Source organism: Callithrix jacchus, chromosome 1 (genome assembly GCF_049354715.1).
Source record: "Callithrix jacchus isolate 240 chromosome 1, calJac240_pri, whole genome shotgun sequence".
Lineage (NCBI taxonomy): Eukaryota > Metazoa > Chordata > Mammalia > Primates > Cebidae > Callithrix > Callithrix jacchus.
Genome location: NC_133502.1, coordinates 112,903,642 through 112,921,691, shown reverse-complemented (window position 1 = coordinate 112,921,691; position 18,050 = coordinate 112,903,642). Strand labels below are relative to the sequence as shown.

The following is an 18,050-nucleotide window of genomic DNA, read 5'->3' as shown; positions in this document are numbered from 1 at the left end:
ATAGTCCTTAAACAATTATTTCCCAGAAGTAAGTTGCATTTAAGAATAAAGCTTGGCCAGGCACAGTGGCTCATGCCTGTAACTCCAGCACTTTGGGAGGCTGCAGCAGGCAGATTACTTGAGGTAAGGAGCTTGAGACCAGTCTGGCCAACATAATGAAACCCCATCTCTACTAAAAACACACACACACACACACACACACACATACAATTAGTCAGGTGTGGCGGTGTGTGCCTGAAGTGTCAGCTAGGTAGGAGACTTGTCTGAACACAGGAGTTGGAGATTGAAGTGAGCCAAGATTGCACCACTGTACTCCAGACTGTGTGACAACAGCGAGACTCGGTTCCCCCATTAAAAAAAAAAAAAAAAAAAAGAAGAAGAAAAGAATGAAGCCCATGATAATTATGGTATGAAAATAAGAGTAGTCGCTAAAGGAAATATGCTTCATGCAACAATCATTGTCAGGTGTTTTTAGATGAAATTTAGTCAGGCTGCATATTAGTTCTCTGTAGCAAGGAGGTCTCCCTATGTTGCCCAGGCCAGTCTCAACTCCTGGCCTCAAGCAGATCTTCCCACCTTGGCCTCCCAAAGCCCTTGTAGATGTGAGCCACACCTTATAGGTGTGAGCCACCAAGCCAGACCACTTCCCCTTGGAATACTGTCCAAACCTTATGTCAAGGGCAAAAACGATATAAGATAAATTAAAAGTAAATTATTGAGTAAATAATTGAACAACAGTGAGGCAGAAAAAAATAGTGCAAAGTAATATATAGCTTTGAATTTAAATTCTAGCCCCACTAATGACTAGCTGTGACTTAGGGCAAGTGGTTAACTCTCTGAAACTGCTTCCTTATCTGTAAAATGGTGACAATGACATTTACCTGACTGCTGTTGGTATTGTTCACACATTATTTTACTTATAGAGGTGAATAATACCAACTGCACTCACTTCTCTTTTTAGATTCAGACTGAACATATATGGGAAATATTCCCATCCCTACTTCAAAGACAAGGACATGCTGGTAAACTATTCTTCTTTTCCTCACTCAAATTTCCCCAGTAAATACTCCTCTTTACCTCTTTTCCATAGAAAAAAATAAGTTCTAAAGGAAGAAAGGGAAGTACGCAGGTGACAGAAATAAAGAGGGAACACACAGAACTTGAAACCACATGGCCCATAGAGGTCCCTAGACTGGGCATGTTGTACCTTAGGAATTGGGGTGTTTCAATAATGTTAGGGAATGGATGTTAAGAATTGAGGCTGCAGTCACATTGGATAGTAAGGAGCAGAAATGGGCACATTCAGAACTGGGAAAGCCCTGTTCCAATAAGAGGACTGAAAAATCAGTATCTACTAGTCCAGGGTCACTGCAAGAAACAAGTTCCCGATCTCAGGTCATCAGCTAAAACAAAGTCATCCAAACAAGAGGCATGGTTGCATGTGAATACAGAAACCAGTTCATACTATCTGCATGGTGAAGGAGTCCCATTTAACAAAACATAACATTTGGTTCAGGTTCAGAAAACCATATAAGGCCCCAGCAGAAATAACCTAAAAATTTCTCCAAAGGAAGCAGCTGCATCCATAACCAAGCCATGAACAAAACTTTCTCAGAAGAAAACTCCTATAAACTTGCAGATACAAATTTATTTATTTTTAAGTGAAATACAATGTTAAGGACCAACAAATGGCAAAATTCTTAAAGAATCAGAAATGAGAGAAAGATGTGGGGGCAGTGATGGAAATAGCAAACTACCATGGCATGTAGGTACCTATGCAACAATCCTGCAGGATGCAGGATGTGCACATGTACCCCGGGGCCCAACAACAGCAACAACAACAAAGAACTTTAAAAGAAGTATGCTGAAATGCTCAAAGAGATCATGGACTAAAATCCATAAATAACAACAGGAGGTTATGAAACAAGAACAGATAAACTTGAAAACAAAATAGTTCTCAAAAAAAAAAACTTATTTAGATCTTATTTTGACAGAGCATAGCATAGATGTTACTTTTCATCCGCTGGCTGAGTGTATTTAGCTATAATAAAAAAGAAACAGCTTATTTGTTGGGTTGTTGGGAAGTTTGTCATATAGTATAAACGCGTAGGTGTTTAATAAATATTAGTTTCCCCAGGCCAGGCATGGTGGCTCACTGCTGTAATCCCAGCACTTTGGGAGGCTGAGGCGGGCAGATCATGAGGTCAGGAGATTGAGATCATCCTGGCTAACACAGTGTCTCTACTAAAAATACAAAAAATTAGCCGGGCATGGTGGCATGTGCCTGTATTCCCAGCTACTTGGGAAGCTGAAGCAGAAGAATCGCTTGAACCTGGGAGGCAGAGGTTGCAGTGAGCTGAGATCTCGTGCCACTGCACTCCAGCCTGGACTGCAGAGCAAGCTTCCGTCTCAAAAATAAAATAATAAAAAATAAAAATAAAACATTAGTTTTCACTGAAAGAGTATATTGGTGGTAAAATGTTTTGGTTTCTTAGATTAAAAATCTGTCTTTGAAAGGTTGCTTTGGGCACTTCAAATTCTACACAAGATGGAGACAAGTATATTTTACCCTATTCCTCTTGCTAATTATAAATAAAAACTAAGCACTCTGGGGTATGTAGAATATCCTGGGAGTAAGCTTCCTGGGATCTTTCCTATACTTGCTTTTTGCCTTCTTTTGCTTTGTTTTGGCTTGGGTGCAGTGGAAGCCTACAACCAGAAAACACCAATGGATACAAAGAAAAAAACCCCTGCTCTCACAAGCCAAATGAATGGAAAAAGGCGAGACCTTGAAGGAGAAAAAAACTGCCTACTCTACACGAACACACTGGGAGAAAACCACACCCATTCTTCCTCGTCACTGGGTCTGGCCAAGACTGTGGAGTGGACCCTTGTACACCATGCCTGCCCTGTACTGAGCAATTGACTGCAAAAAGGTAACATCCCATCGACTCCAAGTAGAGATTGAGGTGGGACTGAAGAGAAAAGGGAGCTAGAGAAATAGATTCGTTAAATCTTTGCAGGAAATTCTGGGAAGACCCTGAAGTAGATCAACGCATCACATCGACATAATTCAACACAGCAAAATGAACTGTGAGTGGCTATAGTTCAGGTTTCAGATTGGCTTCTAGGTAGCATCCAAGTGAGGCAGACTAGAAAACACTGCAAAGGCTTTGAAAACTAGATTGACATAGAAACACAACCTACAAAAGTGGACCAGAAGATGCATTCTGAACCTAAACTGTTTGATTTTCTTATAAAATAGAAGGTTTAAATAGAAATTAGAGTTTCATAGCACTCAAAATGTCCAGTACACAATGGAAAAATTACTTATCCTATCAAGAAACAAGACAGTCTCAACTTGAAAAAAACATTACGAAGATCCAAATGGAAATTTCAGAATGAAAAAATATACCATTCCAAATAAAAAAGTTACTGGATGGGCTCAACAGAACGATGTAGATAATGAATGAATCAGTGAACTCAATCACTGGGAATTACCCAATCTGAACAACAGAATATAAACCAAATAAAAATGAACAGAATCTCAGAGGCTTTTGGGACAGTAATAAAATATTTAATCTTTATGTCATTGGAGTTCCAGCAGAAGAGGAAAAGGAGTAGAGGGTTGAAACCATATTTAAAGAAGTAATGGCTAGCAACTTCCCAAATCTGACAGGAGATAAACATCTGGATTCAAGAGGCTGGGTGAACTCAAAACATAATAAACCTGAAGAAACTAATTCTCAAACACATCATGATCAAATTTCTGAAAACTAAAGACAAAAAGTCTTGAAAGAAGCCAGAGAAGAGTAATGTATTACCCATAGGGGAAAAAGAAAATGAGTAACAGCAGACTTCTTATCAGAAATCACGGAAGCCACTAAGAAGTGGCAAGATATTTTCAAGCGCTAAACAAAATGCCAATTCAGGAAAGTGAAAATATCCCTTAGGAATGAAGGTGAAATGACCATTATTGTATGAAGAAAAACCAAGACAAGTTGTCTCTAGCAGACCTGATCTAAAAGAATTACTAGAGTTAAGTTCTTCAGGCAGAAAAGAAATAACAGAAAAAAACTTAGAAAATCAAGTTTGAAAAGAGCAATGGCAAGGGGAACTATCTGGGTATTAAACTATTCTTCTTCAAAGTATGAAAAATTATGTATAACACTGAAAGCGTGATCCATAAAATAAGAAATTGATGAATCAGGCTTCATCTAAATTAAAAACTTTTTCTCTGAAACATCCTACTGAAAGGATGAAAATTCAACTAACATAACAATAAAAAATGCAACTAGTAAACTGGAAAAAATATCTGCAAGTCAAATATCTAACAAAAATACATGCTGGGGAAAAGACAGTCTCTTCAATAAATGGTCCTGGGAAAACTGGATACCCATATGCGGAAGAATGAAACTAGACCCCTGTCTCTCATCATACACAAAAATAAAATAAAAATGGATTAAAGACTTAAATCTAGGACCTCAAACCATAAAACTACTAAAAGGAAACAATGAGGAAACTCTCTAGGACACTGTTCTGGGCCAAAATTTCTTGAACAATACTCCATACAAGCACAACCAACCACAGCAAAGATGGACAAATGGGATCACATCAAGTTAAAAAGCTTCTACACAGCAAAGGAAACAATCAACAAAGTAAAGAGACAACCCACAGAATGGGAAAAAATATTTGCAAACTTGACAAGGGATTAATCATCACAATATATGAGGGGTGTAAACAACTTTACAGAAAAAAACCTATTAATACGATTAAAAATGGGTAAAAAATTTGAAGATTTCTTAAAAGAAGACATACAAATGGCAAACAGGTATATGAAAAGGTGCTCAGCATCAATGAGTATCAGATAAATGTAAATCAAAAGTACAAAAAGATACTATCTCACCCCAGTTAAAAAGACTTTTATTCAAGACAGGCAATAACAAATGCTGGTGAAGAGGTGGAGAAAAAAGAACTCTCGTATGCTATCGGTGGGAATGTAAATTAGTACAAACATTATGGAGAACAGTTTTGAGGTTTCTCAAAAACTTAAAATAGGACTATCATATGATCTAGCAATCCCACTGCTGGGTATATATCTGAAAGAAAAATCCATGTATCAAAGATATCTGCACTCCTATGTTTGTTGCAGCTCTGTTCACAATAGCCAAGATTTGGAAGCAACGTAAATGTCCATTCAAAGATGAATGGATAAGAAAATGTGGTACATATACATGATGGAGTACTATTCTGCCATAAAAAAGAATGAGATCCAGTCATTTACAACAACATGGATGAAACTGGAGATCATTATGTTAAGTGAAATAAACCACACACAGAAAGACAAACACTGCATGCTCTCACTTACTTGTGGGATCTAAAAATCAAAATAATTGAACCCATGGACATAGAGAGTAGAAGAATGATTACAAGAGGCTGGAGAGGGTAGTGGGGTCAGAGGGGAGGTGGGGATAGTTAATGGATACAAAAAATTAGTTAGAAAGAATAAGGCCCTCTATTTGATAGCACAACATGGTAACTACAGGCAACTAATAATTGTATATTTTAAAGAAACTTAAATAGTATAGATTATTTATAACTTGAAGAATAAATGTCTTGAGGTATAAGTAACCCACTCCCTGTGATGTGCTTATTTCACATCACACGCTTGTATCAAAACAGCTCATGTACCCCATAAATATATACACCTACTATGTACCCACAAAAATAGAAAACTAAAAAAAATTTAAATCTAACAAAAGACCAGTATTCCAAATGTATAAGGAATTGTAAACTCAAGAGAAAAAAAATCCCATAAAAAGTGAGCAAAACAGTTGAACAGACACTTCATGAACATATAGGATGGCAACTAAACACATGAAGAGATAATTAGGTCATCGGCCATCAGGGGAATACAAAATAAAACCATGATGAGATACTACTGCACATCTGTTAGAATGGCTAAAATAAAAATACTGACCATACTTAGTGTGGACAAGAATGCAGAGCACTGGAGCTCACACATTACTGATGGGAATGTAAAATGCTACAGCCACTTAGGGAAATGGTTTCTTATGAAGCTAATCATATACTTATCATGCAACCTAGAATTATGTCACTGAGAAATGAAAACTTATGTCCACACAAGGCTCTGTACACCCATATTTAGCAGCTTTATTTATAACAGACAAAAACTAGAAACAGCCCCAAAATCCTTTAAGGCATGAACAGATGAATAAACTGGATACTACTCAACAATAAGAAGGAATGAAACTATTTGATATATGCAATAACTCAGATGGATGTCAAGGTTATTGTGCTGTGGGGGAAAAAAAATCCAGTCTCAAAAAAGTTGCATACTATGTGATTTCACTTATATTTCATTCTTGAGATGACAAAATTACAGTGATGGTGAACAGAACAATGGTTGTCATGAGTCAGGGTTGGGGGAAGTTGTGACTCTAAAAGGTAGCAGGAGAGAATTAACTTTTTGATGATGAACAGTCCATCTTCTATTATGGTGGTAGTTTATACCACTACCACTCTATGTATATATATACAAAATAAATGTATATATGTCATAAAATCCCATAAAATTATACATACATACACCTAAAAAATAAGTTCATATAAAAATCAGTGAAATTCAAGTAGGCAATTACTTAATATTATTGTACCAGTGTCAATTTCCTGGTCTGGACAACTTACTGTGATTATGCAAGATGCTATCCATGGGGAAAACTGAGAGAAAAGTACATAGAAATTCTCTGTACTATTTTTGCAGCTTCTTGTGACTCTATAATTACTTCAAAATTTAAAAAGGCCAGGTGTGGTGGCTCACCTGAGGTCAGGAATTTGACATCAGCCTGGCCAACACGGTGAAACCGTCTCTACTAAAAATACAAAAAATTACCTGGGCATGGTGGCACACACCTGTAATTCCAGCTACTTGGGTGGCTGAGGTAGGAGAATTGTTTGAACCTGGGATGTGGAGGTTGCAGTGAGTTGAGATCCTGCCATTGCACTCCGACCTGGGCAACAAGAGTGATACTTTGTCTCAAAAATAAATAAATAGATAGAATTTTTAAACATAAATGGAGGGATTGTTCTTTTTAGAGATGGAGCTTTGCTAAATATCTGTGACCCAAATAAAAATAGTTTATGTTGGGGGTCGGGGGGGAGGTACTTTAGTAGTCAGAAAATATAAGCCCAAAAGCTCATTTAAGATTTACTAGGGGCTGGGTGTGGTGGCTCACGCATGTAATCCCAGCACATTGGGAGGCTGAGGTGGTCGGATCACGCGGTCAAGAGGTCGAGACCATCCTGGCCAACATGATGAAACCCTCTATCTACTAAAAATGCAAAAATTAACTGGGTGTGGTGGCATGCACCTGTAGTCCCAGCTACTTTGAGGCTGAGGCAGAACTGCTTGAACCCAGGAGGCAGAGGTTGCAGTGAGCCAAGATCACAGCACTGCACTCCAGCCTGGCGACAGAGGAAGACCCTGTCTCAAAAAAAAAAAAAAAAAAAAAAAAAAGACATAATATAGGTAAATTCAAATGATAAAGTATTTAAACAATCTAGTACACAATCTTCCATACAAGTAGGTAAGATCTCAATTGAGTAACTAGGGTGATGCCATCCAATCTGGGGCACTTTAAAGAGGAAAAGCAAATGGTATTCGTAATAATTTTGGAGCAACAAATGCAAATTGGGTCTTTCCTGGGCAAACTGGCACTCAGGGGCACCCTATCTGCATTAGTAATCTTTTACTACATAATAATTACACCAGGGCTTAATAGATTAAGACACCAACATTAATTATCTCAGTTTCTACGTATCAGGAATCATGGAACGACTTAGTTGGATACCTGTGGCTGAGGGTCTCTCACACGGTTGCAATAAAGGGCTGAAGTCATCTCAAGCTCCCCCTGGAGAAGAATCCACTTCCAAGCTCACTTCTGTGGTTTTTGGTAGGCTTCAGGACCTTGCTGGCTGTTGGCCGGAGACCTCTGTTCTTTGCCACATGTGCCTTTCCATTTGGCAGCTCACAGCGTGGCAGACAGCCTTCCCCAGATTGAAAGAAAGAGGGTACTCCAAATAGGAAGGCATAGTATTTTTGTGCTCTAACCTCAGAAGTGACATCTGATTAATTCTGCTTTATTTTGTTGGTTACAACAGAATTTAAGTCCAGCCCACACTCAAGGGGAGAAGATGACACCAGAGCATGAAGAGCAGTAGGAATAACTGGGGTCCATCTTAGAGAATGCCTGCTATACTACCAACCAATTTATGAATAGCTTAGTTAATTGAGCTGCGTATTAAAGAATTAGCTCTAAAACAGTGAAAGTTTTGGATTCAATATTAAAGGACAAATTAAATTCAATTCCAAGCCAGGTATGGTGGCTCATGGCTGTAATCCTAGCATTTCTGGAGGCTGAAGCAGGTGGACTGCATGAGCTCAGGAGTTTGAGACAAGCCTGATAAACATGGTAAAACCTTATCTCTATTAAAAATAAAAATAAAAAAATTTAGTCAAGTGTGGTCTTGCATGCCTGTAGTCCCAGCTACTTGGGAGGCTGAAGCAGAAGGATAGCTTGAGCCCAGGAGGTCAAGGCTGCAGTGAGCTATGAACATGCCACTGCGACACAGAGACCATCTCAAGAAAAAAAAAAAAAAAAAAAAAAAAGGAATTCAATTCTGTATCTGCTGTTAGGCTGAGGAAGTTAGGAATGTTTTTATCAGTCAAGTTAGACTACGTCATGCTGTGCTAACAACTGAGAAACCTTAGGGGCTTGGTTTACCTCTCTTTCATGTTGCATGTCCACCACAAGTTAGCTGGGTGCTCTGTATCATTCTTATTCTGAGATCGAAGCTGACAGAAAAGTCCCATCTGGATTGTTACTGGTCTCCATGGAAGGGGAAAGAAAACTTTGGAAGGCAATGAAATGCCCTCCCTGTAACTGATATACAGCATTTCTGTGCACAACTAACTGGTCATATGGCCCTATCTAAACACAAGGAAGCTTCACAGAACAATCCTAGCACATGCACTTGTGAGCCAAAGGTACCTGATGAACAGTACAAATGGTTACCACAATCCATTCTTCTGTCGCCAAATATGCAACTCACTGTGTCTCAAAGGAGTTATACACCCTCTAGAGTGGTTTATATGACAAACCCAAGTATTAATGAGGATGTAGGGCAACCATAACTCTCATACACTGTTGGCAGGAATGTAAAATGGTATAAACCACTTTGAACATGTCATTTTTCTCAAAAATTAGGGACACTGATGGGTTGTAAGGTAAGTACATAAGAGTTTTCCAAAGACTTACAATGGCTCACAGCATTTTTGTAACAGCAACACCCTGGAAACAATCCAAATATCCATTAGTAGACGAATAAACCATGTCATATCAATACCTAACAGATTACTCAGCAATACATTCAAATTTTGGCACTATCCAATTGTTTCATCTGTTGCACTCTGTCTTCACAATCATGTTTACTTCCAAGAATTTTAGCCTCAAATTACTCTTCACGTCAGCCTGTTTCATTCTGTCAATGCAATGCAATTTCATACTTGTGAACCTAGTCATGCAATAATAAGAAAGATCTTATTCTTTTATACCTGGTCTGCCTGCATGGTCCCTCTAGGTAGGCTCTTGATTTTCCTATATCCAGTGAAGGTAATTAATCTTTTTTTCTGTGTAGGATTAGATTAAGCCAGGTTACTAAATATCATTTCCTTCAGGAATTGTGACAGTCTAGTTGTAGCGACAAGACAGAATGCGCAAGCAAGGATAACTTTTTCCAATGTAAGCTTGTGGTCAATGGGCCATATCAAGCTCAATTCCTGCAATAAGGGCTGTCCTTAAGAACTGGGAAAGGTTTGTTCCTTAATAGGCAAATAGCAGATATTGGGCATCAGAGCAGGTCTCTACTCAGCTCTTCTAAGTAGGATCTATAATGAAATCCAAAGCTTTAAGTAAATAAGTAGGGCCCCTTTCTGTTAGCTAAATGTTATAACAGGGTTGAGAGAGAGCTAAAGGTATTTAGATTGCCAGTTTCCGAAAGTTTGCCAGCTTCAGAAAGTTTACCAATATATTCAAACACTAACATGCACATATGTGTTGAGTGAACCATATTAGTTAGAAGTGAGAAAACTAGAGGCCCTATCTTAAAAAAAAAAAAAATTACCAAATGGAAGTGATTAAGTACTGGATGGTAATCACTGTAACCTACCAAATATAATAAATTCCAATTTAAAAAGCTTATATTTCAAACTGAGGACTGAAAGACAACTAGGTATTATGTACCTCCTGAAGGATAACAAAATCACCTATGAAAAAGTTTTATTCACTCACCACACCCAAAAGTCAAGTCTGAATCTGGTCATGCTTTAATTCTAAACTATCAATTAACAGAAAATAAAGAGAAACATGTTAAACTACACCACAGAGTTCCATTAGCTAAATATGTTCTGTCAGAAACGCTTCAGAAGAAATAACTCAATTTCAACACCCAAATTGCAAAAGGTAAAGAGGGGGAAAAAAGATTGAGGGGATGTATATGGATTAAAAGACTCTTAAGAGATAGCAATCACAATGTGAGATCTTTATTTGGATCCTGATTCAGACAAACTAACTGAAAACCAAACAGCAATTTTTGACAACCGAGACTATGGAAATTGGAACATTTACTAGATACTTGATGATGTAAAGAAACTGTTAATTTTTTTAAACATGTTTAGGAATAGTATTGTGATTATGCGTCCTAAAAGTCCCCATTTTATAGATACCAACTGAAATATTTATGTAAAAGAACCCTGATGATTTAAAAGTTCGATAATAAATAATTGCTTAGCTTTGGGCCGTTCTTCACATCTGTTAATATGCTAAGCTACAATCAGCCTTCTTTCCCTGTCTGTCATGTTATAGCTAGAGTTCAGACAATACAAAGCAGAACTGGGAATCTCCTATTTTGCTAATCAAAGTGGTAGAAATAACCAGTTCAAGTAGCTGAAACTGGAAGCTATTTCTCACTCTTCATGCAGAAATGTGGCCAATACCTCAGGGGATATAGTACTGAATGATGCAATTTAATGATTCATTTTCAATTTAAGAAGATTTTACTCAAATGAAATGCTTCAAAATAAAAATGACTCCAATACTTAGATCTAAGAGACAATAGTTTTAAGTGTTTTCCACAACTTGATTTGGAATTTAGTTGAATGTAGGAAAAGCACTGAAACTAGTTGGCTATATATCCAAGGGTGAGGGCCTATATAGCAAAGATTACCAGCTCTGGACTCTGCCTAAGTTTATGGCACATATCCACCTTCTGGATGTTGTACGACCTTTGGTCAAATCACTTAATCTTTTTGTGCCACTGATGTTCGTAAGATGGGGATAATATCTGTTGTTGGTAGGATTCAATGAATACATCTAATACATACAAAGTGACTAGTACAAAGTATTCAATGAATAATATTTATATGGCTGTGAACTTAGGGGTGGAAAGACTGACTGAATCACATTAAAACTTTCCTCTGATGGAAACAGTGTATATTTTGGGGAGGCTAAGGTGGGGAACAGGGTCTTGCTGTCTCCCAGGCTAAAGTGCAGTGGTGTGATCATAGCTCACTACAGCCTCAACCTCCTAGTCTCAAGCAATCCTCCCACCTCAGCCTCCCAAGTAGCTGAGACTACAGGCACACACCACACACCCTGCTAATTTTATTTTTTTAGAGACAGGGTCTTGCAATGTTGCCCAGGCTGGTCTTGAATTCCTGTGCTCAAGCAATCCTCCTATCTTGGCCTCCCACAGGGATTACAAGTATAAGCCACCATGCCTGGCCTACTAGTATAGTTTAGAGAATAGAATTACGTTTTAAAACATTCTTATGTCTGTGAAATAAGTAGCACTGATCAGACTAAACCTGAACATAGGACAGAAACTACAGGCAAAATAGTCACTAGGTGACTATTTAAAATTTTTTTCCTATTAGAATAAACTTAAAAAAAATGAGGAAGAAATTTGTTCTCAGTGCTTAAGATTTTACTCTAGTTCTCATTACCAGTGCCAAGTAAAAAAAAAATGTCTGTTTCAATAGAGATGCACAATGAAAAACTGCAGAAATAAGGGATTCTTTAAAATTGATAACATAAGCCAGGCAAGTATAAAAAAGGAAAGCAAAATGAGGTGTTTTTCTGATCATAAAATATTTATTAAGGTATACTTTAGGGAATATAGTGAATATAAAATTTAGGATCACAATATGAAGCAATTTCAAATCCTCTCAACGGTCAGCACAGCCCTCAAAACTCTGCAGATGTAAAACCACTGGTGAGACACTAAAAGCAGTTCGACTAGTACTGAAGTGGAGTTTCATGAACATTTACAACTAGAGCATATGAATACCTCTTTTAAGTGCAAAACCACACCACATTACACTAATGCAGCAACAATGCATTCATTATTGTTCTCATTAGTCATTAGTAGTCAACTTGCATAAAACACCAGAAAAAAGCACAATGGAGTTCACAAAGTGGGCTATAAAAATGAACCTGTCCTTGCAAAACACACATTGTAATAAAAGAAGAAATGTTTAAAAAAGTATATGCACACTACAGAAGCTGTGTTCATTCCAAGGATCTCAAGTGTCATTTCCTTTTCTGTAAAATCAAATTACAAGAACCAGGCACAACTAATATTTGGGAGGCAGTGTGTAGCTAAAATTTCATTTAACTAGTTATTCAATGATTTTTAAAATCCCCATAAATCTTTTCTGTCCTGAGGTAGTTGCAAAATAAATCATAACTTGGATATCAACTAGAGCTGAGGCTTTGACTTTTTACTCATTAAAACTAATTGTTACAGGAACTACCTTTAGATATTTAAAAGACAGTTGAGAAATGGGCCTCTTACTACACACACAAGATGATGGCTATGTGGGAAAGAGGATTAGCTGCTTCAGAACGTGAGAGATACAGTCCACCATTTCTTTCACCCTCCCTACCCATTTTAGATTCTTTATTGTCCAAAAAGCCACCATGAACAACACAGTGAAAGCAGACAGATCACCGTCCTTTGCTGTATCCAGGGAAGAAAAGGTCAAGTAGAGTCTGCAGAATCTCATTGGGAATCATCACATAATTCTGGCCAAGATCATGCCGGCAAGCAGGGCAGGAGAAAACCTGTGCCTTAAAGGAGCGCTGCAGGCAATCCTATGGTAAAAACAAAAACACCCAATTTCATCTGAGGGTAAAGCATGTAAGTACTCAGCAACTTATGCTTTTAAATAGGAACAGAAACGGGTAATGAGAGAAATGTACAGGATTAACAAACAGAGAATTGAATTTGTATTATGGAAAAGCCTACAGTCATGGCTTTAGTTTCATCTCTGGCACATATTGAGAGACTTCAGGTAAATTATTTAACTTTTGTACATCAGTTCCTCATCTGCTTAAAATGATGGAGTTGGAGATTACATATGGTTCCCACTAGCCTCATCTTTTAAGTTAGATTTTAATCCCATTCTTTCTAAATAGAGACCTAGCGGAAAGAAAAAAAGAAAAATTAGAATTCCCTTGCTTAGAAATAAATTTTATATTTTACCAAATCACTTAAGATATAGCAGGCAGATCACCTTAGGTCAGGAGTTCAAGACTAGCCTGGCCAACAAGGTGAAACTATGTCTTTACTAAAAAATACAAAAATTAGCCAGTCTTGGTGGTGCGTGCTTGTAGTCTCAGCTACTCCAGAAGCTGAGGCATGAGAATTGCTTGAACTGAGGAGGTAGAGGTTGCAATGAACCAAGACTGCATCACTGCACTCCGGCCTGGATGACAGAGTGAGATTCCATCTCAAAAAATAAACAAAACAAAATAAAATAAATAAATAAACAAACATAAAGTTCTGAAGTTAGGGCACATAATCACCACTGGCTAGAACAAGACTAGAACCTTGGCTTGACTATGTATTTTTATGTATGTATATAGGTGTGCTAAATACATTATATTACGAGTTAATCAACTCAAGTTCAGGTATAAATTCATATGTATATTTGCTTCCATTTTATAAAAGAAACTGAAGTTCTAAAGTTAGGGCATATAATCACCATTGGGTAGAACAAGATATGAACCCTGGCTTCACTAAAACACAAACTTTCGTTTTACACTACACTGATAACACAATATTCAATTCATCTGGGCATGATGCCAGATATAAACTTTATATAATTCATTAAGTGCATGAAAATACTCCAGTTTGCACTATAATATATAAAACATATAAGCTATTACACAGAAAAGAGCAATGACTTCTTACTTTCTCTTCCATTTCAGCCCCTCCTCAAAATCCCAAACATAATAGAATACCTCAAACAACATTTATTGGAATTACTAGTATCTAATTAAAACATGCATTTACCATCAAGATGTAATTAAATGCTTTTTAAATAGAAGGTTCCACACTATCCTGACTTCATGGAAAATGCTTCTTAGCATGATGAAAACAGGTATAGAGATTAGTGTGCCTTCATGCCTTACAGTAAAAATGAGGAAGGAATTCTACTTACTTTACAGACATTGTGGAAGCACTCAGTTGTCACAGGCTGGTAAACTAGTTCCTGGCAGCAAACACACATAAAAGACTGTTCCAATTTTTTCAGAAAATTCTAGAATGATACCCAAGGATAAGGAAAGTTAACAGGTTATAATATACTAATAAAATTCATCTATTATATATTTCAAAACAGCTAGCGAGAATAACTCAAATGTTCCCAGCATAAGGAAAAGATAAATGTTTACAGTGATGAACAATCCCATTAGCCTGACTTGATTATTACTTGTTATATGAATATATCAAAATTTCACATGTATCCCAAAATATATCCATCTATTATTTAGCAATAAAAATGTCTCAGTCACATTTAATGTCTTCTATTCAAAAAATCAAGTAGTCATGATTATAATTACCTGACAAAAGCAAACTAAAGAAACCCCATTCCATAGACGTTAGTTGTAAATCATAGTACTGGATAGGAAAAGGTGGAAAGTCAATATATAATGTTAAAAAGTCAAAGTTCCCCTAAACCTCGCATTGCAGGGATAAACTATTTTTCACTTTAAAAAAAATCATGGCAGCTTGTCTCAAGGTCATTACGTACTGTATTTTTCCAAAAACCTGTACTGCACAGTATTCCAGTGTATGAACATGAAACTTGAATATTTGTCTTTTGGAGCTTGAATAAAAAAGAACTAGGCAACAATACTCTGTAGCATCTAATACCACCAAAAAATTTAACATATTTATTTTTCTAAGATTAATCTGTGTTATTTTTACCTCATTCCTAAAATCCTATACCTTCCTGATGCTAATGTTTACTTACAGTAGGACAAAATTACAAAAAGTACAGCACCTAAAATAAACATGATCAAATGGATGCCCTATATTACTGGCTCCATTTCATCTTGGCTGTTATTTTTTTTTTTTTTTTTGAAGCTAGAAAAAAAAGTAGTTTTTTTTTCTAAATAAGTCATAAGTCTACTCCTTCAGTTACTGTAGGTAATGGGGGAGTACATTTCACATTTACTTTTTATATTCATAGAAAAAGTAAGGCTGGGCACAGTGGCTCACACCTGTAATCCCAGTACTTTGGGAAGCCGAAACAGGTGGATCATTTAAGGTCAAGAGTTCTAGACCAACCTGGCCAACATGGCAAAACCGGTCTCTAGAAAAAAATACAAGAAATTAGCTGGGCATGGTGGCAGGCACCTGTAATCCCAGCTACTTGGGAGGCTGAGGCAGGAGAATTGCTTGAACCTGGGAGGCAGAGATTGCAGTGAGCTGAGACCGTGCCACTATACTCCAGCCAGGGTGACAAAGAGACTCCAGCTCAAAAAAAAAAAAAAAAGTAGAACTTATAAGTTTCAAATTTAAAAATCAAAAGATGTCTCATATTAACTGATTTATGAACATAGATAATTATTATTTTTTGCTTTACCAAAAAAGTCAGCAAAGGGGAGAACATGGATTATTAAAATCATATACATTACGAAGTATTATAAACACATTTTTAAAATATGGCAATTATGAGGAGATGTTGAGAACTCTCAAACTTTATACCAGGCACTCTCTTGTTAACTAACTCCTTTGTTAATGACCAATATTTAACATGGTACTTCTATAGTTCCTATAATATGGGTATATCTAATACAGGTATTTTGTGTTAGCTATAATGTGTTAGGCATTCATCTACAGTGGTACTAAAAAAGTAGTCTGTGCTCTCATCAAACTTATGTTTCTATAGGAGTGCAAACAAAAAACAAATTCAGATAGTAGTAACTGAGGAAACAGCAAACTGACTCTCACCTATAATCCCAGCTACTTGGGAGGCTAAAGTGGGAGGACTGCCTGAGGCCAGGTGTCCGAGATCAGTCTGGGCAACATAGTAACCCCATCTGTGGGGTTTTTTTTTTTAGTAAAGTTTAAAAAGAGGTTTCTATAAAGGGTAGGTTAGGAGGACCTCTCTTGAGGAGTCTCATATTTACACAGACTTAAAGGATATGAAAGAGTGAGCCACATGAAAAGAGAATTCCAGCCATAGAAACAGTATGTATGTAAAGGCCCAGGGATATCAAGATGTTGCGTGTGTTTAAATAAAACAGTGACCACTGTAGTCAAGCAATCTGGGCACAAGAGAGTAGCAGTAAGAGGAGACTATAGATGTAGGAAGGGCTGTTGATCACAGGGCCTTTGGAAGGAGTTTGGACATAAGTATATATACACATATGTATTTATTTAAAGTCACTGCTGGCTAACACCTGTTTTTTTTTTTTTTTTTTTCTGGCTTAATAAATGTGTTACTGGACTATCTGAAGAGAATAGGCATGAAACATGTCCAGGGTGATAGTACCTAATGTCCAGACTAACCACTAGCAGCAAGGTCACAATATGACCTAGGCAGGTCAGATTCTGTCACCAGAATCTGCCCGTAGGGAAGACCTCTTTCACATGCACTCAGGTGGATTTTTCCTCCATCTGTAATTGCTACTGTCCCATCTGACCACTTAAAGTCAGAACTCATCTCAGTTATCACTAACTAGACATATCTTTCCCTACCACAGAATTAGGCTGATAACCGCTTCCTATATCTTCATTCTCCATATGTGAAAATGAGTGTGACCTAACATAGTCAGACTCTCCTCATGCCTGGGTGTCTTGGCTAAAATGAAAGGAACACTTCTCCAAGTGTAATCACTTTTCCCTGTCTTCTAAGCATGTAAGCCTCATTTTACCAAGGAAAACCCAATTATCACATTTATAGGCAAAGGAAATGACAATTCAAATCCAAATGGTATTTGGTAAATTTCACAATTTCTAAAAGTTTAAAAATCATATTAAAAAAATTCTTCATTGGTAATAATGACTATCCCTCACAGAGAGAACTCTTGTAGAGTTTTTGTGTTGCTGTTTTAAATCTAGATAGAAAACACATACAGACATAGGGGCACATCAACACTTTGGCGAGAAAGAAAACAGAGAAGTATTACAAATGAAAAGGGGTCAATATTCAAGAGAAGATTCAAATTTATAAGTAAAATTAAAGATACAATAAGTGAGTAAAGAATGAACAGAAAATTCATATTTGAAGCCTCCAACTTTAGGGATTTGTTAAGAAAGACTTGCCTGCAAAACACGGCTTAACACAAAACCCACATATTAATTATGTGATTCCTTTTCACTTTAAAATTATGTGATTAAGAAAAAAACGAAAAATTTAAACACATAAAATACTTAAATAGATAGATCAATCTGGTTTATTTTATCCCTTAGTTTAACATGTAGGTTTGAAATTTGTGCTGAACTGCTTAAGACTTATGCTGTTAGGTAACTTTGAACTGTCACAAAAAACTTTTGTAGCGATTTTAGGTTAAGCTGACGGTGAAAATTCTTCTAACTACTGTTAAATTTCTCAAAGTAAAGTAAGTTCAGCCACAGAGAAGTAAAACTCCAACATCTAAGAAGTTTAAAATAAATGT

General features: G+C 36.9%; 1 protein-coding gene across 2 annotated transcripts in view; it reads right to left on the bottom strand.

Annotated features, from left to right (window-relative positions):
- Window positions 1–12,210: 12,210 nt before the first annotated feature.
- UHRF2 (ubiquitin like with PHD and ring finger domains 2) overlaps window positions 12,211–18,050 on the bottom strand; it is a 104,385-nt gene continuing 98,545 nt past the window's right edge. For both annotated transcript variants that reach the window (XM_002742920.6, XM_008996717.4), the window contains 2 exons: window positions 14,585–14,683; window positions 12,211–13,232 (listed from right to left, as the gene is read on the bottom strand). In XM_002742920.6, the coding sequence (XP_002742966.1) occupies window positions 13,086–13,232; window positions 14,585–14,683 (246 nt within the window). In that variant the 3' untranslated portion in view covers window positions 12,211–13,085. The remainder of the gene's footprint in view (window positions 13,233–14,584; window positions 14,684–18,050) is intronic.